Source organism: Gymnoscopelus microlampas (genome assembly GCF_963454915.1).
Source record: "Gymnoscopelus microlampas genome assembly, chromosome: 9".
NCBI lineage: Eukaryota > Metazoa > Chordata > Actinopteri > Myctophiformes > Myctophidae > Gymnoscopelus > Gymnoscopelus microlampas.
In genome coordinates, this window is record NC_139946.1 from 265,665 (window position 1) to 293,530 (window position 27,866).

Consider the following 27,866-nt stretch of genomic DNA (forward strand, 5'->3'; position numbering starts at 1 on the left):
AAATTCTATCCAATTATATCTTATAAGTAAATTCCGTGCCTCAAAATAGAAGTTTGAGAGCTTTTTGAAGTTTTAAAACACGGAGAAAATAGCGCAAAGAAAAGATGCCTGCCGTTCGTGTTTTGTCGGCTGCATTCAGGCTGCACTCGGTGCCATTCGGGCTCACTCGAACTCGCCAACGATGAGCAACGACGCTGATAGGCTCGGTTTTTTGGTAATGCGCTAGAAACGCCCATACAAGCCTTCAGGCCAGACTCCTTCCTGAAATCAAATGGAAATGAGATTTTCCGGAGGGAGGGTTTACCAGGCTAAGGTTGATACACTTACTGTTTCACACACACACACACACACACACACACACACACACACACACACACACACACACACACACACACACACACACACACACACACACACACACAAACACACACACACACACACACACACACACACCCGTGCACGCACGCACACACACACACACACACACACACACACACACACACACACACACACACACACACACACACACACACACACACACACACACACACACACACACACACACACACACACACACACACACACACACACACACACACAGTGCTGTGAGTAAACAGTTCAGGGCCATCTGTCCTCCTCTATCTGTTCCAGCATTCAGCACTTTAAATGTAAATGACCCGCTCTTTGTATAAGACATCAACCGTTCCACAATCCCTCACTGCCTCTTACAGTAAGTAAGAGAGAAGGACACTCTTTGCAGTGGTGGAAAGTAACATTTACTATGCAGTGCCACGCTAAAAGACTCACTATGTAACTTTTTATGAATAGAATGTATAAGGCTATATATGTCTATGAATTGAATACCAAGGCCCTCATTGGAAACAAGTCCGCAAGGACTTTTATGAACGGACCTGTTAGAGAAAGTATTTTAAATGTAAATGTGTTGTTTTACATTTTTGCCTAATAAAATATTCAATCAATCAATCAATCAAAGGCTCTATGCACAGCAGCCATATTGGACAGAAATTGGGCCCCTTCCTTGCTTCCTTCACAGACGTTACCAATGACACTAATGAAGGCTCTGTTCCATTTAGTGTAGCACAATGGTTCTCAAACCTTTTTAATTTCAAGGACCCCCATAACTCTGAGAGTGTACAAATGGAACCAAATGGTTCCATTTGTACACTCTCAGAGTTACACCCTCTCAAGGAACCATGAGGGTCCCTGGACCACACTTTGAGACCCACTAGTGTTTCTAGTGAGCCAACATGCACAATATCAGCACCCTGACTCTGCTTAGAATGGAACAGAGCCTTCATTAGTATCATTGGCAACACCTGTGAAGGAAGTCAAAAGAGGCCCAATTTTTCTCCAAAATGGCTGCTGTGCATAGAGCCTATTGTGTAGATGGCAGAGTATGTTTAAGGTATATAATTAGGGTGGTTGTATTTTGTCTCCCTGCTCTTCTATTGAGGCATTTAGGTGTCAAAAGTGTCAAATGAGGGGGCGGCCATAGCTGAGTGGTTAGTGAGCCCGCCTAGAGAGCCAGAGGCCCTGGTTGCCCCAGGTTCGATTCCAGGCCAGCATATGTGTCGATGAAATTAAATTCTTTCCTGAGCAAGACTCTTAACCCCTAATTGCTCACAGGTTCTCACTGGAAACAAGACCGCAAGGACTTTCATGAACGACCTGTTAAAAGGAATTATCCTTATCCTTAAAAGGTCATGTCTCACCCAATCTGGGAACCCATCGCCAAATAAAAAATCACACCCTGTGTGAAGTGAGTGGTGCCTTGCTTAGCTTGGCTAACATTCAATCAGCCAAGCTAACATGTCCAATGTTAGCTTGGCTGATGGCACTGATGTCACTTTGAAACATGTAAACAATGTTTCAAAGTGACACACCTATTTATAGGGCTCTATTTCGTCATGTGTCTCGCTAGCCAATAAAAGCACACCCTTTCAACATGTGTCACGTGATGCTTGACCAATGTTAGCTTGGTGGACACACGGACATACAGATATACATACATACATACGGACGGACACACAGACAAAGCCAGATATAGGAGTGGTTGCCTTCGGCACCACTCAAAAAGGAAAAACAGCGCCCTCTGCTGTTTTGACTATTTTACTTAGCTCTTGGGGGAGCAAAATGGAGCACATGTGTGCAAGGAAACCGGGGTTTTGGTCTGCCTTCAGCCTTTCACTTCCGGTGGTGCGACTATGTTTTCATTCCCACTAACAATATTTCTACACGGAACACTAACACCACTTCTCCCAGAGAACATGGATCGTTTTGGTTATAAGCCTGCTTGTTTCTATGATGAAAGAGCAAGTTAAAATGTGAATATCTTTTCGTGGTTTTGTCTGCTCCACGGACGCTATTGTTAAATGAGTTTCGGTTTGTTTCGAGTGGGGAAGGATCGGCGGACACGTAAATCCCGCCCACTACATTTGATTGGGTAAAGCGCGGCCTGCTTCCTGATCTGAAGGCACGCCCACTTGTAGGCCAGTGCGTACGCAATATGACGAACCCCCCCCCCCCGACAGATTCAAGCGGAGAGCAGAATCTGTTCTTGAGAGATTATGTCTCACCTAAACACAGGACCTGACACAAACTGACAAGATTTAATTTATCCCCTGAGCAAGCAGGGCTCTATTAGCTCAAGGGTAAAATATGTCAGCACTTGCGCAGGAAACGATGTTCAAACATGTTTAAATGTGCTTAGTTACTTTCCACCATGTGATGGAAGAAGTACTCAGATATTTTACTTAAGTAAAAGTAGCAATACCGCGTATATAAAAATACTCTGTTACAAGTAAAAGGCCTGTGTTCAAAATGTTACTTGAGTAGAAGTACAAAAGTATTGGCAAAATATACTTAAAGTACCAAAAGTAAAAGTACTTAAATGTTTGAAAATAGAAGATCTACAAGCTCACAACGTGTCATGATGCAACGCGTTATGAGCTTGTAGATCGGCTATTTTCAAATAGCCTACGTATAAAATAAGGCTGAAGTGGTTAATTAATGTATGTTTTATAATATAATAATTTATATCTACAAAGTAACTAGTCGCTAAAGTTGTCAAATAATTGTAGTGGAGTAAAAGTACAATATTTGTCTTTGAGATGTAGTGGAGTAGAAGTGAAAGTACAGAAATTTGGAAATACTCCAGTAGAGTAAAAATACCGCAAAATTGTACCTAAGTTCAGTACTTGAGTAAATGTACTGAAAGTTACTTTCCACCACTGCTTTCCACTACTGAGCATCAGTGAATGAAGTATTTATTACCTCATACTCCTGGGAGAAGGCCAGTCCGTCGTTGGCTTTGAGGCGATCCATGTGCTCTGCCAGGTCACATGTAGCGATGGGAGGATGCTCTCTCATACCTGCACACAAAAACACACTGTGGTCAGTACACATGAACACATGAACACACACACACACACACACACACACACACACACACACACACACACACACACACACACACACACACACACACACACACACACACACACACACACACACACACGGTGGTGGTGAGTGGAGGGGTGTTCACAGTGAATAAAGCCTTGAGCTGCATTCAAATGTGCAAAAAGATACAGAATGACCAAAAGCGCGTTCAGCAACGCCGCCAAGTCACTGTTGATGTTACACTCGCCGACATTGTCAAGCGTATGTCTGTGTGTGTCTCTGTGTGTGTCTCTGTGTGTGTGTGTGTGTGTGTGTGTGTGTGTGTGTGTGTGTGTGTGTGTGTGTGTGTGTGTGTGTGTGAGTGACGAGAAACATACAAAGGAAAACATCTTCGCTGTCGGGTGGAAACCTTTGTTTGTATGAACAAAACTGTTACTTTCCAGGTAATCTCTCAAGAACAGATTCTGCTCTGCATTTGAATCTGTCGGGGGGGGTTCGTCATATCGCGTACGCACTGGCCTACAAGTGGGCGTGCCTTCAGATCAGGAAGCAGGCCGCGCTTTACCCAATCAAATGTAGTGGCCGGGATTTACGTGTCCGCCGATCCTTCCCCACTAGAAACAAACCGAAACTCATTTAACAATAGCGTCCTCGGAGCAGACAAAACCACGGAAAGATATTCACATTTTAACTTGCTCTTTCATCATAGAAACAAGTGGGCTTATAACCAAAACGATCCATGTTCTCTGGGAGAAGTGGTGTTAGTGTTCCGTGTAGAAATATTGTTAGTGGGAATGAAAACATAGTCGCACCACCGGAAGTGAAAAGCTGAAGGCAGACCAAAACCCCGGTTTCCTTGCGCACAGGTGCTACGTCTTCTTCCTCCCAGAGCCAATTGAGATAGTCAAAAACAGCAGAGCGCGCTGTTTTTCCTTTTCATTTGGCGATGGGTTCCCAGTTTGCTTTCCAGGAAATGGAAAAATACCTGTGTTCCAATGGATCCAATGTCTATTTTGTCACAAGCTCTTGAAAATATTTTAAGACCGGGAACGCATCTGTGTGTCATTTTTCGATTTCTTTGGCTATTCAAAAATAGCAGATCTACAAGCTCATAACGCTATGAGCTTGTAGATCAGCTATTTTTGAAAAATCGTGAAAATGTGTGCACATCTTTGAATATGTATATTTTTTATAATTTTTACAACATTTTTTACTCAAAAAATAACCTTAATCTTGTAGATCGGCTATTTTTGCTACTTTTATGTGCCAATGTAGCATGACGAAGTGGGGTTTTTAATTTACACACTCCACATACCACTTGTGCTAACACTTACTGTTTCACACACACACACACACACACACACACACACACACACACACACACACACACACACACACACACACACACACACACACACACACACACACACACACACACACACACACACTGCGTCGCAGCGCAACGCTTTGTAAGCTTGTCGATCGGCTATTTTCTGTGGTTAAAGTGGTTTAAGTGATTATAAGTACATTTTATTTGTTTTTTTGGTATTTGTTTCATGCAAGCTGATGACTTTCACTTACATTTCAAAATAGAAATATTGTACTTTTCTAGGAAGGGACTATATTACAAAACTATATTAATAATTATTTTTTAGTTTTTGTCGCATTCCTAAGCCAATAATTTGATGACTGGCACGGGCCCGTGCCAGAGGGGGCCAGGCACCCTCAGTTGCAAATTCTGCCCCCTCAGTTTATGCTTAACCAACCTTGGGGGGGACACCAAATGGCGTGGAGAAAGTGAAAGGAGACAGAACTATCACCGAAAAGCACCAGCATTTTGAACCAGCGGCTGCTGAAAGAGAGCTAAAACAGTGAAACGGACCGGTGAAGCGTCATTTTTTTCCGCGCTGCAATTGGCTCTATTCACAGCAGCCATATTATGAAGACATTCACAGGTGTTACCAATGATACTAATGAAGGCTCTGTTCCATTCTGGTCAAACAGAGTCAGGGTGCTGATATTTTGCATGTTGGCTCACTGGAAACACTCTGTTACACCAGTGGGTCTACAGTTGGGGTCCAGGGACTCTCATGGGCTTCCAAATGGCCCCTTACAGGTGTGTAACTCTCATAGCGGTTTCACACTACGGCCCCGGGTGCGCACCCTGGGCCACTTGGCTGATGTTGTGGTAGTGTGAACGTTGCGTATCGTTCCCCGAAACGGATCCCCGTTCCGTTCCCGAAACCACCTCCGGAGGCAGTCTCGGATCCGAATCATGCGTCCTCGGAGACGGTACGCTGCAGTGTGAAAGCAAGCGTACTGTTTGACGGAAGTGGCCCGCTATTTGGAATAGGTGACGGTATATAAACTCGACAAAAACAGTCAACAAAAAGACGTCGCAGATCAATCCACAGGGGTTCAACCATGGCCGGATCCCGCGGGTTAATTTCATCATTAAATTATAAAATGAACCCGCGGGATGATGCGCTAAAACCCGCAATATTTATATATAAAACTTATTTATTTATTTATATAAAACATTACATACAGAAATAGAATGAGAGCGCGAGATAGAAAGAGAGGCCGTGTCATGGCCATATAATGACAGCAACAATATATATATATATATATATATATATATGTATATATATATATATGTATATATATATATATATATATATATATATACAATAGTATATCTTGTGGATATCTTGTGGAGTTTCAGCTACTATGCATCCCAGAAATATATAGCTTATAAGGCTTTGTAATTTGAAATGTGTAAGTAAATATAACTCATTTAGATGTAGGCCTACGTAGGTTTATGGTTTCCCAAGGACTATAGCCGTTTCACTCATGATGCAATTTCTCTTTCATAACAGATACATACATGTGCCAGATAATCCCCACACAAAGAGAGTAAAAAAAGAAAAGACGTCACTTTATTTAGTAAGACATGAGAAACAGTACATGGAAGTACAATTCACAATACAAGGTTTCAGTCATTCAGTCCGACTTCACTGTATAGGCTAGTTGCCTTTTCATAAATGATATATTTTTGTACTTAAGCTGTCGTGAAAGTTTATAATATTTAGAGAAATGTAAGGTTTCAAATACAAAAGTAGTAGTTGTTGTGAAGGTTAGCAAACTGGACATTTAGACTGAATGTTTCCTGTATCCTCATCTTGCGCGTTGTGTTTCACCAGGTTTTATTTGTGTTGTTTCTCATAAGCGTGCATCCGTCTGTCAACAACACGCGCGCCAACAACACAGCAGTCTGTGCCTTGACTTCTGTGCGCTCAGTGCGCTCCTGACTCTCTCCCCAGCGGCAACCCTATATTTATGCGCGACCAGCACAAACATTGTCGCATAGTTGATGACGTCTGTGTCCACTGGCGAAGCACTATGTGCATGCCGCCACCTATAGGATCGGGGGTATATATGCAAGTGTTCTCGGGCGCGTTAGAGCCTTGGCCAGTGTGAATGCGGGCCAGCCAAGCGCACTCGGAAACGGAGCGGTCTGGAGTGCGCACCCAAAACCATAGTCTGAAACCGCCGTCAGAGTTATAGCCAGGGCTGTTAGTGACCCGATAGTTCACTTTGTGATACAAGCGCCAAATTTTCCACAAAGTTTCTTCTGGACCTACTTTTTCACAAAAGCCCGTTAGCCAAGCAAAAAAAATCAATATGGCTGCCATTTTTCAAAATGGCTGCCGGCGAAAGACATGCTATGTGGTTTTTGACCTGGATTGTGATTGGATAATCAAATTTGGATTATTTTGGCATCAGAATATAGTTTTGACTTCCCCCCACCCCTTCCCCCCGTTAGCCACCCAAAACAAAAACAATATGGCTGCCATTTTCCAAAATGGCTGCTGGTTAAAGACATTTTATGTGTTTTTTTTACCTGGATTGTGATTGGATTATCCAATTTTGATTATTTTGGCATCAGAATATAGTTTTGACTCCCCCCCACCCCCTCCCCCCGTTAGCCACCCCCCAAAAAAAAACAACATGGCTGCCATTTTCCAAAATGGCTGCTGGTGAAAGACATTTTATGTGTTTTTTGACCTGGATTGTGATTGGATTATCCAATTTGGATTATTTTGGCATCAGAATATAGTTTTGACTTCCCCCCACCCCTTCCCCCCGTTAGCCACCCAAAAAAACCCCAATATGGCTGCCATTTTCCAAAATGGCTGCTGGTGAAAGACATTTTATGTGTTTTTTGACCTGGATTGTGATTGGATTATCCAATTTTGATTATTTTGGCATCAGAATATAGTTTTGACTCCCCCCACCCCCTCCCCCCATTAGCCACCCCCCCAAAAAAAACGATATGGCTGCCATTTTCCAAAATGGCTGCCGGCGAAATACATTTTATGTGTTTTTTGACCTGGATTGTGATTGGATAATCCAAATGTTTTCTGAGGGTGTACTGTAAAAAGGTTGCGCAGAATGCGCACCACTGGACTAACGGGACACAGGTGGAGAAATAAAACTAATCACAAGGTAACGAGACAAGACAGGAAACGTTACGACAAAATAAAACAAACACAACAGTAAAGTAAAAACTAAGTAACCACTTAAAACAGGACAAACTAACACATTCCAAAACAGTACTGTACTGTTATTGTACAGCACTGTACTTTACTCTACTGTACTGTTCTGTTATTGTACAGCATAGTACTGTACTGTACTGTACTGTACTGTTCTGTTCTGTATTGCTATTGTACAGCACAGTACTGTACTGTGCTGTACTGCATTGTTATTGAACAGCACTGTACTGTACTGTATTGTTGTTGGTTACCAGTTCACGATTTAGTGAAGAATCTAGACCCTGAAAAATCCATTGGCATCCTTTTCTTTCACGCTTTCACTGGATGTGAGGTCGTGTCAGCCTTTCGTGGGAAAAGGAAAAAAGACAGAAACCCGGTAAGTGTGGCCTAAAGTGTCTCATGTCTTCCAGAAGGTCAGTCAATACCCACCAGTAACAGTGCATGACAAGAACAGCACTGGTGATGGGGTTGATGATGCAAGATTTTACCTGTTTGCTTGGAAGCAGAGGTCCTATGATGCCATTCCACCTACAAGGGCATCTCTTGCACATCATGTGAAGCATGCCACTTATCAAGTTGCCTGTGTCTGAAGCCAGGCAACTGTATGTCAAATGCATACAGAGAGCCCTGCAGCTGGGGATGGCGAGCAGAGGGTGACATTTGGCAAGTAGCGTGGATGACACTCTATCAATTGGCCAGATGTGTGAACAACTGACAAAATGCCGGTGCAAGACTGAATGTCGTGGTAGATGCAAGTGCTACCGCTTTGGCCTTCAGTGCACACAGCTGAGTGCCTACACAATTGCTGCAACAATTTGTGATCCAGACATGGGGGGGGGGGGGGGTAAAAACTCATATTCTCATATAACTCAAAATACACATAAAATGTCTTTCCCCAGCAGCCATTTTGGAAAGTGGCAGCCATATAGTTTTTTTTTTGCGTGGCTAATGGGGGGAGGGAGCAGGGAGGAGTCAAAACGATATTCTGATGCCAAAATAATCAAAATTGGATAATCCAATCACAATCCAGGTCAAAATACACATAAAATGCCTTTTGCCTGAAGCCATTTTGGAAAATGGCAGCCATATTGCCATATTGTTGATTTTTTTCACGTAGCTAACGGGGGGAGGGGGCGGTGGGAGTCAAAACTATATGTTGATACCAAAATAATCAAAATCCAATCACAATCCAGGTCAAAATACACATAAAATGTCTTTCGCCAGCAGCCATTTTGGAAAATGGCAGCCATATTGGTTTGTTTTGCGTGGCTAACGGGCTTTTCTGCAAAAGCAGGTCCTAGGCATTGTTCATGTCAAATTTGGCGCTTGTATCACAAAGTGAACGATTGTAACATAAAAATGGACTTAAGGGCCCTGGCTATATGGGGGTCGTGGAAACCACTGTGCTACACTAAATGGAACAGAGCCTTCATTAGTATCATTGGTAACACCTGTGAAGGAAGTGATAATATGGCTGCTGTGCATAGAGCCTATATAGTGGAAAATAGACGATCCACAAGCTCACAACCTGCCACAGTGCAAGTGAGCTTCTAGATGTGCTTGTTTCACAATTTCTGAAAAGGTACATTGATATTTTGTACTTTTGAATACTTCCACCATTGATAATATCTCTATCTGGGTTTGTTGTCTCTCTATATCAGCGGTTCCCAAACTTATTTAGCTGTGCACCCCCTATTACCTCCAGACCAAGATGACGCACCCCCCGGGGCTCATGCACGCGCGCGAAGCGCGCGTGCATGAGTCCCCCGTTCGCGCGCGCGCGAAAAAAAAATTGCGGTTTTAATTTGGTTATTTATTCATTTCTTATCATTTTTTTCGGGTTTTTCTCGGTTTTGTATTATAAATGTATTATTATTTTTGCCCTCATTAAGTCGGGTGTCTTTGCGCGATTTCACGTTGGCCACTTTAGCCACCTCAAGCCAATATAGTCAGTTCTGTTCATAACCAGTGGTGGAAAAAGTATTCACACGTTTTTCTACTTAAGTAAAAGTATCAATACTGCAATGTAGAAATACTCCCTTACAAGTAAAAGTAAATTAAAAATGTATTTCAGTAAAGGTACAAAAGTATTGGTATAAAAATGTACTCTCTCTCTCTCTCTCTCTCTCTCTCTCTCTCTCTCTCTCTCTCTCTGATCATATGCGCGCACACACACACATAATGCCCAACATAAAAAAGGCAACACAGTCTATTTATATCCGCACTAAAAGGCATCAGTTTTAATCCAATAAGAACACATACAAAAGTGCAGTAGGCCTATGAGCTCTCACATTCACAAACATTTGGAGAATTCAGAATAATAAGAAACCAAGTAAACATTATGCTCGCCTTATCGAGCCCACAACTAACGATTAACCAGCTATCTATCAACCAGCAGCAGTTATAGCGAAAATGTAACACCAGTCATTTTAACCAAATTGTAACAAATACAAATGACATGTAGGCTCTGAAACAGATTGGCCAAAAAATAAACATTATGCTCGCCTTGGAGCCCACAATTAACGATCAACCATGCAGCTATCAATCAGCAGCAGTTATTAGCGAAAATGCAACACCAGTCATTTTACTCAAATTGCAACAAATAAAAATGACATGTATAGGCTCTGAAACAGATTGGCCAAAAAACTAAAACAAAAAGGATTTTTAAGGATTTTCAAGTGCAGTGCAGGAGGTTCAGCGTTAACTTCAGCCTGCAGAAAGAGAGAGCGAGGGGGGCGAGAGAGAGGGAAAGAGAGGGAGGGAGGGAGAGGGAAGGGAGAGAGAGAGAGAGAGAGAGAGAGAGAGAGAAAAAGAAAGGCGTGAGTGATTATTCCCAGTAGCTGAGATTAATCATAATTTCAATTGCTTTTGCTTGGATTTGTGTTGTTTTCTCTGTTATGTGGAATCATGTTCTACCTGCGATTCTATTTAAAATTAATATATTAAAACCAGCACTGCAATAATGATATCGATGGTTAATTACTTACCCACGTTAATGCGACGGGTGGGCCTGCATCTGTGCACAAAGCTCTGCGAAGTTTGGTGCAATTGAAGACAGTTTAATGCGCAAGTCCTTCTCAACATCATTCAGTCTTTGCCGATATTTTGTCTTCACTACTGTGAGACCAGAGAATCCAGCCTCGCATAGATAGGTTGTGGCGAAGGGCATTAAAACCCTCAAGGCTTGCTTTGCCAGGTCGGGGTGTGCTGTCATTGCCTCTGTCCAAAAATCCACAAGTGGCTTTCGTTTGAAACACAACAGCAGCGCTCCATCAGATGACAAGTCAATCAGCTGTTCCTGCTGTTGTAGTGACAGTTGTGGGACAGGAGGGGAAACGTCAAATGGGTTGCGAATCCACGTTTGAGATCCATCCATAGGTGGGAAATATTTCCGTAACTGCTCAGCGAGCTGGTTGAGATGTTCTGTTATTAGCCCTTTTACAGGTTCACTCATGGCAACTTCGTTTCCCTCCAAGAACGCATGAAGTGAAGGGAAACACAGGAGCACATTCCCACTCACACAGCGAGCCCAGAACCGTACCTTCTTTATCATGGCCTCGATCTTGTCGTGTGTGTTGAACAGTGTAACACTGAGTCCCTGCAAACCTAAATTCAATTCATTCAGATGTGAAAATATGTCAGCCAGATAAGCAAGCTTCTGCAGAAAATCCTCATCATGCAGTTTGGAGGCTAAATGGAATGGGTTGTCTTCAAAGAATTGTTGAAGTTCGTGTCGCAGTTCAAAGAGCCTTGTCAATACTTTGCCTCGCGACAACCAGCGCACCTCCGTGTGCAAAAGCAGTGCTTTATGTTCGCTTCCCATTTCATTGCACAACACAGTAAACACCCTTGAATTTAGCGGACGAGCTTTGATGAAATTAACTATTTTCACAGAATCATGGAGGACTGAAAGTAGATCAGCTGGCATGTTTTTTGCAGCGAGGGCCTCCCTGTGAACACTGCAGTGTGACCACACAACGGATGGACAGACTTTCCTGATGTGAGCTATAAGCCCTGTATGCTTCCCTGTCATCGACTTTGCCCCATCAGTGCACAATCCAACGCAGCGCGTCCAGTCGATTCCATTGGACCTCATAAAGGCATTCATCAAATTAAAGGTCTCTTCTCCTGTTGTTCGGGTAACAAGAGGCCGACAGAACAAAAAATCCTCCTTCACCGTTCCTTCAAATAGGTAACGAACGTACACCAACAGATTAGCCAGATTTGCCACATCTGTGGACTCATCTACTTGGAGAGAATAAAACTCACTGTTTTTCAAGCGACTGACTAACGTAGCCAGGATGTTTTCGGACATCGTATCGATGCGTCTTGACACAGTGTTGTTGGACACGGGGATCATGTCCAATCTTTTTGCTTCTTTTTTTCCTATCATACATTCAACCATATCTTTGGCAACTGGCAGGCACACGTCTTCCACAAGTGTGTGAGGTAACCCTTTTTTAGCAATTCTGTAACTTGCCAGATAAGAAGCCTTTAGTGCCTTTTTGGTAGAGCCACCACATGAATGAACCTGCAGTTGTTTTTGTCTGTCTTTCAACTCCGCCAATTTTGATTTGAAAAATGCAAGTTTTTTTTTTGTTACATCGGCATGCTTACTGGTGAAGTGGCGACGTAGATATGAAGGCTTCATGGTGCTGTTTGATAGGACTTCACCGCACATCACACACTGGGGGTCTGGGTGATCCACTTCACCAATCCAAGTGAAGCCCAGACACAGATAGTTTTCATCGTATTTCCTTTTTCTTATTCCAGTCTTTCGCCCAGTCTCGTTGTCTCTTTTTTTACCCCGTTTTCTTGATGGAGGGCCTGGCTGTTGTGTCTCTGCCCCACACCCCCCCTTTTCAGTTTCCCCCGTGTCATTGTTGTCATCATCACTCTCTGTCTCACTCTCCACTACAACGCTGCTCTCCACTTCTCTCGCCTCTTCCTCCTGTCCGCTTTGATTACTTTCATTACTTTCATTACTTTCATGAACTTTTGATTGACCACGTCCACCTGACAGTTTCCCTGTTTTTAGCCAGTTCTGCATGTTTACATTATGTTACGCTGCCCTGCCGTTTCCCGGTTGCGCGCATAGGTCGTTGCGCGTCTGTGGACATTTGGCAGGAAGTCAAGTGCATTTTGGGTACATGATACATCTTTTTTTTTTTTTTTTCAAGTAAAACGTACGTTTTTAATATAAAAGTTTCTTCAATTTCATGATTTACACACAGTGAAAATTCCCATAAAAAAAAAAAGTTATATTTATTAGCAAAATAACACCATAGAACCGCCATTTGGCTTTTCAGGTCACGCACCCCCTGGTGGGCGCTCGCGCACCACAAGGGGTGCGCGCACCACAGTTTGGGAACCCCTGCTCTATATGATATATGAGACAATTGTACAGTAATTTCCATACACGGCACGGATCATATACTTTCATCATCTTTTTCATTTCCTTTCCACTTATAGAAGCACAATGCTATAGAGACAGTGTGTTTTCTGTTGATAAATCTCTCTTCCATTTATAGCTTCAGGGGATATCGTACTCCTGGCTGCTGTAATATTGCATTTCTATATGTATTTCATCTTATCTTACTGTATGTGTCTTTTGTTATATTACAGTATGGTAGAGCATATCTAATTACAATGATTATTATAACATTTTTTAATGATGTTACATGAGTTAGCAATGCTTTTGTCCATGTTGGACTACCTCCAAACAGCTAAGGCCTCCTAGATCTTTTTAAAGGGATAGTCACCCGAAAAATGCCTTTTTTTTTTACCCCATGGATTGGGATTTTTTAGTTTTTGTCACATTCCTAAGCCAATAATTTCATGACCAGCGGAACGGTAGGCAGTGGTTCCGGTAGAACCGCTGCCTGTCATCAACTTATTGGCTTAGGAATGCAATCAAATCAAAAAAATATCCATGAATTCAAGTCTCCATGAGTGGCTATATACAGTAGAAACATCTTCATTTTGGGGGTGAACTATCCCTTTAATGTTGAAAATAAATATTTTTGAAACATGCTAACAACACAAATGATGTATGTGGTCCCTGGCAAAAAATACTTAAAGATGGGGGTCCACGGCCAAATATATATCAATTTGGGGGTCCTTGACATGAGAAACAATTATGTTATGTTATGTTATATTATGCTTACGCGGTAGCTTACGCGGTAGCTTACGCGGTAGCTTCGTTACGTTATGCTACGTTACGTTACGGTAGCTGACGGTACCTTATGGTACTTTCCGTTGCGTTACGTTATGCTACGGTACATTACGCTACGATATGTTAAGTTATCTTGCGCTGCGCTGCGTTATGGTAGCTTCAAGATTATCAGGACTTTGTAAAATTACGTGAAGGGGGCTGCCATCACGTCAAATGTTGCCATTTGGTCAAATGTTGTCCCATGCTGTCACTATAGTAGAGCTTGAGTGGGAGTATGTTGAAAAAAGTGTGACGTCAATCAGTAGGGTGGACAGTAACTAAATACATTTACTTGAATACTGTACTTAAGTAAATGTTTAGGGTTAGTATCTGTTCTTTACTTGAGCATTTGTGTTATTGGATAATCATGACTTTCACTCCACTACTCCACTAGGTTAGTGAAGAAGCACACTGTCGGACAAATGGTGCATGGCGCTGGATTAATGGCATGACACCTGTGAAACAGCAAAACAAACCACTGCAATGTTAATTAGACGGGGGTGTGAGTGGGGGGGGGGGGGGGGGGGGATGAAAGACATGAACGAAGGAAACAACTAACTTGGACTGGTGGGACAACTTGGGATACTGGAACCTGTGGGAGGGGGAAACAAACGGGGGCTGTCATTTAAAACAGTGGTTCTCAAAACTTTTTCGTGCCAAGGACACCCAAATTCATATGTATTTGGCCACGGACCCCCACCTGAAAATATGTTGTGCCAAGGGACCCCCAGAAGCAACGATTTGTGTTAAAAATGTTCGCCTTTACACACATAAAAAAAAAAAAGATGTGCACACATTTTCAAGGTTTTTCAAAAATAGCAGATCTACAAGCTCATAGCGCGGCACTCGGTGCCGCGCTATGAGCTTGTATATCTGCTATTTTTGAATAGCCAAAGTTGAATAGCCAAACTTTGCAGGTACGTATTATGCTCAAGTATGCACACATGTACAATCACTCGCGCGCACACACGTTTTACAAGTTTGGTCTGTAGTTTCATTGAATATGGCCTCTGATATACGTAGCTCCATATTAAATGTTCAACTCAGAGTTAAACTCATTCACTGCCAAGGACCAGATGGCGCTGTTCTCTATCACCTGAGTGTCCATTTTCACCCTCAAGTCAAACAGATCCAGGAGATTCACTGTTCCACTTCCTGTTTAGCGTTTTTGGGAAAACAAATATCTTGAGTTCTATTTTTTTTTCCCTGCATTTTGACGAGACATGCTATATTCAACAGCCTGTAACAAGGGAAGGGGGGGTCGTCTCACACACACGCACGCACGCACGCACGCACGCACGCACGCACGCACGCACGCACGCACGCACACACGCACACACACACACACACACACACACACACACACACACACACACACACACACACACACACACACACACACACACACACACACACACACACACACATGCACACACACAGTAAACCATCTGAATTTGTACTTTTTATAACTACAGTTTTTTTTACTTTAAAGCGAGCCCACATTGTTTCTTTATAGGAACAATATTTTCTAGTGCATAAAGTTATTGTCAGGCAGAAACCTATTATCTCCATATTTCAAAAAAGTATTTTTAGGCTATTTATTTGTTTTGTAAATGAATGGCCTACTTCATGAGTGTCACACAAAAGTAGCGACGCATTTTGAGCTCGTATAGATCTGCTATTGTTGAATTAGTAACAGCTTAGGACATATGGGGTTCGACCTGACAGCAAAAATATCAAACTAGGGGTCATTGAAATGAAAAAAAGGTTGATAATCACTGATGGAGATCCCATAACCCATATGACATATCACAGAAGAAAAAAACAAAGAAAAAAATGCTAATTAAAACTGTAATGCATCACAATGATACAGTGTTAACCCTTTAAGACCTGAAGCCGATTCTACATGTCTCCTAAATCCCAACAGTTTTCTGAAAAACGTAAGTTTCTATATCAGTGGTGCTCAACTTTTTTCATGTCAAGGACCCCCAAAATGATATGTATTTGGCCGCGGACCCCCATCAAAATATTTTGTTCCAGGGACCCCCCAGAAGCAAAGATTTGAGTTAAAAATATATAAAATGTATGTATTCAAAGATTTGCACACATTTTCACAAATTTTCTAAAATAGCAGATCTACAAGCTCGTAGCGCGGCACTCAGTGCCGCGCTATGAGCTTGTATATCTGCTATTTTTGAATAGCCAAAGTGTAAAATAATGCTTTTTAGCTCAAATCTAAAAATGACACAGTTCCAGGTCTTAAAGGGTGGTTTATACAGAATGAATACTGAATGTAGCTGACATCTCGGGGCTTTGCTTAGCTTGGTCTTATTGACTGTGAACTGAGGCAACGTTGGATAATTCAATAACATGAAATGTGGGCTTATTTTCCCCTCAACTTTCTATCCCAGAGAGAAAGATGAAAGCACTCATTAAGAGAGAGAGAGAGAGAGGAAAGATGAAAGACAGAACAGATGGAAAGAGACTCACAGTGCAGCAGAGAGACAAACAGACAGGAAAAGACATGGAATTAGAGGGAGTTAATAGTTAACTCATAAAGTTAATACATAAAATGAAGTCTGACCGTCTGCCTGTCAGTGGTGTAAAGTAACTAAGTAACCACTAAGTACAATTTTGAGGTATTTTTTTACTTTATTGGAGTATTTCCAGTTTTCAATACTTTAACTTCTACTCCACAACATCTTAGAGGCAGATATTAGGTTATTATATTAGGTAAATATTAGGTAAATAATAGGTTGTATATGGGATAGTGCCAGTTTGGTTTATGCGCTTCTGCGAGAGAATTTTCGGGAGTCCCGACCATCTTTTCATGGACAGTGAGGTCTACAAATTTACAGTAGCTTGTCCTATGTTATGGAGTTATGTCATAGAGAGTTATGTAGGCTACACAACCTGGCTGGGTTAAGGATATAAACCCGACGCTCCAATATTAACGTGGCGGCACGGGATCACTGCATTCCGGCCGAATCACATGACTGCTTTATTGCGAACGGGGAAGGAGGCGCGGCGAAGCCACACCTCCGCCCAAGTGCAGCCTACTATGAAACTCTGCTCGGGTTGTGTGTCTGTGTGTCTGTGTAAATACACAATATTTTCGAGCTGCGTTCGCTTCCAGCGTTGGCGCGTCTTACTTGCTCGATATGCACGCACTGCTCGATATGGGTTGAATAAATGGTTATACAAACGTATTCCATTCATGGCGATGTGATTGGTATCATAATATTCATTATTCATTCATGTAGGCTACAAGCCTGCCTATGTGACAACAAAGATTGTACCGCTGCGCTACGGATTACATGAAAGACAAAGTTGGGCGGGCGGGCGTGTGTGTGTGTGTGTGTGTGTGTGTGTGTGTGTGTGTGTGTGTGTGTGTGTGTGTGTGTGTGTGTGTGTGTGTGTGTGTGTGTGTTTGTGTGTGTGAGAGAGAGAGAGAGAGAGGCATGTGCGTGTGTGGCGAGGCGAGCGGGGGAAACTCTTTCTTATTGGCTTTCCATGTTTTTTGGGTCGTATTCTGGTTCTTCATGTCGTGAAGTCGGGGCGTTTTGTGAATATTTAAGGGCGTGTTATTTAAATGACGCTCATTTTCAGACGTGAGATTTATCAAAGCTCCGACCTGATGTACGCTAGGATCGGCTGTATAGGATCCTTTGATAAATGTGACTTTGACGTTGGTGTACGGCCAAATATATGGAAAAATATAAGCCGTTTTTTACGCTCCGTTGATAAATGAGGGCCAGAGAGAGAAAGAGAGCTCTCATGTTACTAGTTATTAATATCTTATGAGGTGCTCCACTTGAGCTGAATAAAATTACCTTGATGTGTAATGAAACACTCCCACCATACACTATCTGTATCTCTGATTTCTGCACCAAACTTTCACCACAAAACACTATCTGTATCTCTGTTTTTTGCACTAAACTTTCACCACAGCACACTACAGTATCTGTATGTACCTCAGATTTCTGCACTAAACTTTCACAACAATACATTGTCTATATCTCTGATTTGTATACACTAAACTTCACCACCATATACAATCTGTATCTCTGATTTCTACACTAAACCCAAAACAAATAGGAAAGCCAGACCCGCCATCTCCGGTCTACGTCCTGTATCTGTAAGCTCTGTGAATCATTCCAAAGTTGCGTTAGAGCGCCCCACGTGGAAAAATAAATACATAAATCTCTTCACAGAGATCTCCGGTTTTGGCACTCAACGCGACTATTTACAAAACCGGACAATCCCGGTTTTGGCACCCAATGTGTGGGTTAATATACCTGAGCAGAAAATAAGAAAAAAAGCTCTGTGCTGCCTGTGTGTGTGTGTGTGTGTGTGTGTGTGTGTGTGTGTGTGTGTGTGTGTGTGTGTACCTTGTGTGTGGTAGTGGATGCGTCTCAGCTCTACGGGGTCAGAGGAGTGCTCCAGCAGTGCATCCTTCATGCCTGAAGAGCAGTGTTCATCTTTAGCTGAAGGAGACGCTCGCTTCCTGGAGAGAGAGACACCATGACATGCAATAGGCTCTATTCACAGCAGCCATATTATGAAGACATTCACAGGTGTTACCAATGATACTAATGAAGGCTCTGTTCCATTTAGTGTAGCACAGTGGTTTCCACTACCCCCATAACTCTGAGCGTGTACAAATGGAACCAAATGGACCCTTACGGGTCCATTTGGTTCCATGTGTACACTCTCAGAGTTACACACCTGTAAGGGGCCATTTGGAAGCCCATGAGGGTCCCTGGACCCCAACCGTAGACCCACTGGTGTTTCTGTGAATGTCTTCACAATATGGCTGCTGTGAATAGAGCCTATGTACACCATACTATGGCACATACCTGCATACATTATGTATGTACGCACACACAATTACGTCAGTTGTGGAAAAAGTACTCAATTTGTTTGCTTAAGCAAAAGTATCAATAGTCTGTTACAAGTAAAAGTCCGGGATTCAAAATATACTTGAGTAAAAGTACAAAAGTATTGGCATCAAAATGTACATATAAAGTATCAAACGCAAAGGTACTCATTATGCAGAATGTCCCATTTCAAGTTTTCAAATAAAAAATGTTTGGAAATAGCAGATCTAGAAGCTCACAACTGCGTCACGGTGCGACGCAATTGTGACCTTGTAGATCTGCTATTTTCAAATGGCCGAAATGTACATAGGGCTGAAGTGGTTAATGTATATTTTGTAATAATAGTAAAAATCTACAAAGTAACTAAAGTTTTCAAATAATTGTAATGGAGTAAAAGTACAAAGTTTCCTCTGACATGTAGTTGAGTAAAAGTAAAAGTAATTCAAATTGGAAGTACTCCTGTAAAGTAAAAGTACCTCAAAATTGTACATGTACTTAGGTACTCTACGCCACCGTTTAACGCAAGCACGCCGGCAACTATACACGCACATATACAGTACACACATATCGTCACTGTCAGGTGTTTATGTTTAAATGTTACATTTAAACATAAACATTTACCCCCAAAAATAGCTACAAGCTCACAACGTGATGTGATGCATGCTTGTAGATCTGCTATTTTCACTACTCTTGCACAGCAGTCTTGTACGACGAAGTAAGCCATTAACTCATTAAGACCGGGAACGCATCTGTGTGTCATTTTTTGATTTCTTTGGCTATTTTTGAAAAAGAAGTTGTGCAAATGTGTACAAATCTTTGAATATATATATTCTAAAGCGAACATTTGTTAAAATGTTGTTCCAGGGACCCCCAGAAGCAAATATTTGAGTTACAAATGTTCGCTTTAAAAATGTATATTATATATCATATTCAAAGATTTGCACACATCTTCAATTTTTTTCTAAAAATAGCAGATCTACAAGCTCGTGGTCCCGCGCTACGAGCTTGTAGATCTGCTATTTTTGAATAGCCAAAGAAATATAAAAAATACACAGATGTGTTCCCGGTCTTAATGGGTTAATGGGTCAATACGAAACGAGAAAAAAAAGAAGAAGAAAAAACATAAATAGTTATGTGGAGATGCAAGGTTTCATGCAGAGTGGATGCAGCAGCAGGAAGTACCAACCTGTCCTGGTTGCTGCGTTCACAGGAAGCACAGGAAACAGGAAACCACGAGGAGAAACACAGGAAGGATTGAGTTACAGTATGTTCACCAACTCCCTCTACTCCTCATCCTTAGCTAAACTCTTTGACTCTGTCCCCACAGGGTTGCAAACAGCTCTCTCAGATTCTGACTCACTTTATTGTCACTTAAGACGCAGTGGTTAGATACATACAGTACACATGAAAAATGTACACGCTCTGAAGCTCCGTATTGGCATCAAAATGTACTTCGTTTCACAAGTTATCATATCTCTAAAATATACAAATCTTTTGAAAATAGCAGATCTACAAGTGTGTGTGTGTGTGCGTGCGTGCGTGTGTGTGTGTGTACCCTAACTCTCTCCCATTATGCCAGTGAGCGGAATGCTTTAGCCTCCAACCTCTGCCCAATACACAGTGGTGCATTTTTTTTACTCAAGGAAAAGTATCAATACCACAATGTAGAAATACTCTGTTTCAAGTAAAAGGCCCGATTTAAACTCACTGCAGCCATTTTTGAATATCCGAAGTATAACATATGTTTGGTAATAATCTAAATCTACAAACTAACGTGTAACTAAAGTTTTCAAATACTTGTAATGGCATGAAAAAAAACTACTCAAGTAAAGTAAAAGTAACTTAAAATGATACTGATGTTGATAGGCTATTTTCAGCGAAAGCTTTCCCACAAAAATACACTGTAGCAGAGAGCCCTGAGGGACTCCGCTGAACCATAATGGGGCTTTAAGAGGTCAAGTATGGTACCTAACTAAATGTACTGAGTTACTTTCCACACTGCCCAGTGTTATCGTGGTCAAGCAGAGCCGTGAGGTGGCTGACTGTCTGCCATATGCCAGCTAAATGCCAGGCTTTGGCCTACGGCCTGCGGCCAACACAAACTTCTGTTTCTAACTGAACGACAACGCCCCCGACTCTGACAAACTAACTCTTCACTTTCTCATAAAAGGTGAGATGGCCTTCAGAGAGGACAGTCGCACTTTTTCTCCTCTCCCGCATTCCACGCATTCCACCCCGCGCTCCATTCTTCGGCGGCGAAAACAACATCTTCGCCTAAAGAGGATTATCACAGCCAGCAACTACCTGGTATTGTGCTACGCTGCTATATTGCATGGATTAATTTTCATCGAATCCCACAATGTGCAGCTTCAACGGAGAGCGAGTGCAAACGGAGTTATACCTCAAGACGCAGCGACGTTACTTTTGAAAGTTTTCGACGCGCGCAAACCGGTACCAACAACACGGAGAAGAACCCCAAGCCAGCTTGACGGCCATACAGTAAGAATGATCATTTGGTTGAGTCTATTATTATCGGGAAACGTTCATCCAAATCCCGGACCACCGACCGTGGACAGCACGGAGACCAGCTATGATCACTGCTACAATGGCCAAAACAAGATCACAGCTGTTTACACACGCGACGGAAGCGCCCGACAAAGCCCGGTTCACAACATGCAGACAAATAACTTTGTTTGGCAACGGACCACCTCACCTGATAAGAATGAACCCCAGCAAAGAGCTGGAGAAACAAGAATGGATTATTTGTCCCGGTTAATGTCCGTGTTGGATCCAAGACATGCGTTCCCGAGCAGACCACCGCCTGAAGGAATGTGTCCGGTGATGACGAGACAAGGGATTCCCCAACAACGTCATCAAGAGAATTTCCCCATGCGCCACATGGGTCACATGGGCCCAAGACAACCGCAGGGCTTCTCCCAGAGGGAAGCACATGAAAACGGTGTTTTTTCCCCTGTATTCTCTATCCCCTGGATGGATTACTGCTTGGCGTCGACGCGGGACAAAGGCTTCTCCCCTCCCCCACCCCCCCTCCTCCACCACCACCACCACCACCAGCCGATACCAGGACAAAAGCATTGCATCCCACCGAGAGGAATGCTGGGAAATGGAGTTCTTTTCCCTGTATTTCAAGCCGTCACTGGTCATCTGCAAGGTTTTCCCCTGTGGGATCGTCGTGGAAACAGAGATTTTTTTCTCTCCGAGTTTCCCAACAGTCCTTTGCCTGGGGGATATTGGTCGAGGTCGACTCAAGGGTTTCCCCACATCCCCCCTCCCCCACATCCCCCTCCACCACCACCACCCCCACCTCCCCTCCCCCGAGGCAGGTCCAAGGAAGGATATGCTGCCTCAAATCACATCCACAGCTCCCCCGCAGACATCACAAAGTCCCCCCCTCCCCCACCCACACCTCCTCCTCCCCCCCCCACACCTCCTCCTCCCCCCACCGACCCCCCAGAGGCTGAAAGGGACAATGGTTACTACTCAACTGAAGACATGGACGCCATTTTTTCAACTAGAGGTACTCACATTGTTCACTTGAATGTTAACAGTCTTAAAAACTCAAACAAAATGTCTGAGCTGAGATCCATGTTTGGAAATGGCAAGGTGGACATTATTTCATTCTCAGAAACTAAGTTGGATAATTCCATCAAAGACTTTGAGATTGAAATAAAGGGCTACAATGTCATCAGAAAAGACAGAAATCTCTACGGGGGTGGGGTTTGCATCTATGTAAGATCAGACATTATTTACGAGGTGATCCCAGATATGGATAAAAACCCCACAGAATCGGTCTGGGTCAAAATCTTATACCCACATGCAAAACCACTGATAATTGGCGCCATATACAGACCCCCAGATCAAAATGCATTTTATGACTTGATTGAGGAACATGTTGTGGGTTTAGGAAACACTGAGACGGTACTAATTGGTGACTTTAACACCTGTGTTCTGAAGGAAGACTCAGCTACCTTTAAGTCCCTCAGAAAGTTCTGTGACCTGCACAGCTTTACCCAGCTGATAAAGCATTTTACAAGGGTGGGCATTGCTTCTCAATCAATCATAGACCTAGTGTTGACGACGGACCAGTCCAGAATTTCCAAGAGCGGTGTTATTGAGTGCAGTTTAAGTGATCACAATATCATTTTCTGCACTCGGAAGATTCACGGACCTAGAGCTCATTGTCACAGGACAATCAGCTGCAGGTCTATGAAACACTACTCTGGTGATCTTCTAACAGCAGCTCTTGAAAAAATGGACTGGTCCCATGTCCTAAATTGCACCTCTGTGGAGGAGTCCTGGTCCTGTTTCAAAAAAGCTTTTTTGTGTGTACTTGATAACATCGCACCCACAAAGGTGGTGAGGGTCAAAGCAAGCACAGAACCTTGGATGAAGGGTGATATTTTGAATACCATCAAACTCAGGAACAAATGCTTCTCCGAGTTCAGAAAAAACAAAAGTGAGGAGCTACTTGAAAAGTGCAGAAAACTACGAAACGTAGTTACTAATTTGATCAGAAATGCCAAAAAGAATTTCTTAAATGAGAACATAGAGGCTAACAAAAGCCACCCACAAAAACTGTGGGAGGCACTAAAACAATTAGGATGCAACGGAAAAATTCAGACAAAATCTACAAACATTTGCATTATTTCAAGTGGCTCGCTCACTACCGACAAGCAATTGGTAGCGGACTGTTTTAACAGTTTCTTCACCACAGTTGCAACCCAGTTGGTAAGCAAACTCCCTCAGCATTCAGGTCTGTATGGCCCCGACCACATTCAAGCTCACTATGAGAAACTAGGGGCTAAGAAAGATTCTTTCTCTTTCAAACCTGTTTTGACTGTTGATGTGCAAAAAAAAACTCCTCGCCCTACAGCCAAACAAGGCCACCGGCCTTGACAACATCCCCACCAGATTCCTCAGAGACGCAGCGGTCTCCATTGCTCCCTTAGTAGCCCATATTACAAACTTATCCATAAGTCAGTGTCATGTCCCACAAGAATTCAAGTTGGCAAGAGTAATCCCTCTATTTAAAAAAGGAAGCAAACTAGATCCTGGCAACTATAGGCCTGTTTCCATCCTTTGTTCCATCTCAAAGGTTATAGAGCGATCAATCCAAGAACAAATCAACAGCTACCTCAGCGAGCGTAAGCTGTTGTTTGAATTCCAATCGGGCTTCAGAACATCCCACTCCACTGACACATGCCTACTGTACTTGACCGATCACATCAAACGTGAGGTAGACTCGGGCAAATACTGCGGCATGGTCATGCTGGACCTCCAAAAGGCATTTGACACTGTAAACCACGAAATCCTACTTGATAAGCTGAGGGCGATTGGTTTTGATTGCACATCACTAAATTGGATGAGATCTTACTTGGAGGGTAGAGAACAAGTGGTTGACATCAACGGAACCATGTCCTCATCCCTCCCGGTGAGCTGCGGGGTTCCTCAAGGCAGCATTCTAGGGCCGTTACTGTTTCTTCTATACATTAACGACATGAATGCTGCCTGTAACTGCAAACTGTTCCTGTTCGCTGATGACTCGGCACTCCTGATTTCGGGAGAGGACAAGTTGCAAGTCGAGGAAGCTCTCAGCTCTGAACTCTCAAAAATCCGTACCTGGCTTACCGATAACAAACTGTCACTACACCTTGGGAAAACCGAATCCATCCTATTTGGGACCAAACATTCCCTCAGTAAAATGAAGGTAAATGACTTCAAGGTCAAAGTCGATGACACAATCATCACTAGCAAAGAAGAGATTACCTATTTGGGATGTATTCTTGACAAACACCTGTCAGGTGAAAGCATGGCAACAAAGGTGTTCAAAGGAGTAAACCAGAGAACCAGATTTATGGGCAGTGTTTCCTCCTTTGTCAACCCTCAGGCACTCAGGACCCTCTCGGGGGCCCTGATTCAGCCCCTTTTTGACTATGCTAGCTCCTCTTGGTACTCCAACACCTCAGTGTCACTGAAGACTAAGCTTCAAACCTCCCAAAACAAACTGATTCGACTACTTCTCGGACTGGGGCCCATGACCCACCTCTCTCCCACTCACTTTGCCAGCCTAGGCTGGCTCAGGGTGGAAGACAGGGTTATACAACTAAAAATGGGACTGGTCTTCAAAATTGTAAATGCAGATCTGCCCGAAATGCCCCCTATACCCGCATATCTGTATAAGTACCTCGAAAAAGTTAGTGACACCCACAGTCACAAAACTAGAGGGAGCGTAAACAATAATCTGGTAACACCCACCCATAAAACAAACATGGGCAAATTCTCCTTCTATAGCACTGCCACCAAGGAATGGAATAGTCTAACCCCATCCCTCAAAAAATGCAGTTCGCTGGGCTCATTCAAAACAGCCCTAAAAACTCATCTTTCTGGAGGCCTAAAGAGGAGCTAGTACCAGTTTCCCTGTAGACAGACGACCCCCCCCCTCCCCCTTTTTTGTACATACTTTTTTTTTTTTTCTAATGTTTTTTTTTTTTTTTTTTTTTTTTTGTATATATATTTTTTTGTACATAATGGTATTTTTTTCCCCCTCTGTATTCTTATGTTGATTATTGAACTGTTGGTTGCTACTATATATGTCTATGAAATTAATTCAAGGACCCCAATGGAAACAAGCCCGCAAGGACTTTTTTGGCCGGACCTTTTAGACAAAAGTATTATAAATGTAACTGTGTTGTTTTACATTCTTTTTGCCTAATAAAAATTTCAATCAATCAATCAATCATCTTCAGTGGTGGACAATAACTAAGTACATTTTCTTGTGTACTATACTTTATTTAAAAAAATGACATCATGAATTAACCACCAAAGCTATATCTAACTCATTCAGTGCCAATAGGCTCTAGGCATAGCAGCATTTTGGAGAGAAATTGGGCCTCTTCTTACTTCCTTCACAGGCGTTACCAATGATACTATTGAAGGCTCTGTTCCATTCTGGTCAAACAGAGTCAGGGTGCTGATGTTGTGCATGTTGGCTCACTAGAAATACTAGTGGGTCTCAAAGTGTGGTCCAGGGACCCTCATGGTTCCTTGATAGGGTGTAACTCTGAGAGTGTACAAATGGAACCAAATGGACACTCCCGGGTCCATTTGGTTCAATTTGTGCACTCTCAGAGTTATGGGGGTCCTTATGGGGGAAATTAAAAAGTTTGAGAACCACTGTGCTACACTAAATGGAACAGAGCCTTCATTAGTGTCATTGGTAACACCTGTGAAGGAAGCAAGGAAGGGGCCCAATTTCTGTCCAATATGGCTGCTGTGCATAGAGCCTATATTGGCCATTCATCATTAACAAATGCCCACCGTGAGGAAGCCTTTTTTTCACTTTACCCAAATGAATTCTGTTTATTAGCCTTTTTTTTGGAAACACTGTCTATGGTCCCCCAGGCTATGGGATTGGGATCAGTGTTGCCACATTTTGCCAGAGGAATAAGTCAGCAGGTCTAAAATGATGCTCATATCCCCAACAGGTATGGACTAGTGACCTGTAACACGTCAAAACAGTGTTTTCAATGTTTATGCTAGATGGCGCTCTTCGCCAACCTATTAGCGATCCTATGACATACGGACAAGAGTATACCTGGAAACAACGTGATCACAAACAATGTAAATGTACTTAGTTACTTAACACCACTGGTGGTAACTACAATCTGGTAATCCACTCACCTCTTAAAGAGCAGGATAGAGATGACACTGATGATGATGAGGACCACGGCCAGCACAGGACCCATCACCCACAGCATCTCGGGCTCCTCGGCGTGCCGGGACACCGTGCCGCTGTGCAGCTTCACCACGATGGGCTCCGAGTACGGGCTGGCTGCAAACGTACGCTGCTGCAAGAGGGCAACACCAGGGAAAAAACGGTAAAACGGTCAGTCTCTCTTTAATTTAGAAACTTGAAGCTTTGTCTTTAATTTAGAAACTTGAAGCTTTGTCTTTAATTTAGAAACTTGAAGCTTTGTTTTTCCTTGTCCTTGTCCATAATGCCCGTCTTTGTCTGTCCATTCGGTATGATGGGTGTTGAATGGCCGAGGGGGACATGCATTCCCAACGGGGCAGTGGTGGAAAACGTACTCAAAAGTCTTTCTTACTTAAGTGAAAATATCAATACTGCATTGTAGAAATACTCTGTTACAAGTAAACGTCCGGAATAAAACATTTACTTGAGTAAAAGTACAAAAGTATTGGTATCAAAAAGTACCAAAAGTAAAAGTACTAAAATGTTTGAAAATAGCAGATCTACAAGCTCACAACGCGTCGCGATGCGACACGTTGTGAGCTTGTAGATTGGCTATTTTCAAATAGCCTATGTATAAAACAGGGCTGAAGTGGTTAATGTATGTTTTATAATATAATATGTTTTATATTATGCAGAGTAACTAGTAGCTATAGTTTTCAAATAATTGTAGTGGAGTAAAAGTACAATATTTGCATCTGAGATGTAATGGAGTAGTAGACGTAAAAGTACTGAAATTTGTAAACACTCCAGTAAAGTAAAAAATCACACCCAGTGTGAAGTGGGCGGTGTGTGGTCATCACAACATGACTCACTTTAAAAAAAGGATAAATTACTTTTTTTAAAGTCCATACTGCTATTCATAGGGCTGCACATGTGTCATGTGTTTCGCTAGCCAATCACAGTCCTGAATTTGCAAAGTCAGCCAATCACATTACAGTTAGTGGTGATGACACTAGCTGTAATGTGATTGGCTGATATGAAAAAAGTATCGATTTGCATTAACAATGGAAGGGTTAGGGGGT

The 27,866-nt window shown here is 42.6% G+C and overlaps 1 protein-coding gene across 1 annotated transcript in view; it reads right to left on the reverse strand.

The window, feature by feature from the left end:
* Positions 1–27,866, reverse strand: part of LOC311051253 (receptor-type tyrosine-protein phosphatase F-like) — a 254,763-nt gene that overhangs the window by 45,098 nt on the left and 181,799 nt on the right. Inside the window, exons 23-25 of the mRNA XM_084065737.1 lie at positions 26,772–26,938; positions 18,582–18,697; positions 3,295–3,392 (exon numbers count right to left, since the gene is read on the reverse strand). Of these exons, the coding sequence (XP_083921863.1) occupies positions 3,295–3,392; positions 18,582–18,697; positions 26,772–26,938 (381 nt within the window). The remainder of the gene's footprint in view (positions 1–3,294; positions 3,393–18,581; positions 18,698–26,771; positions 26,939–27,866) is intronic.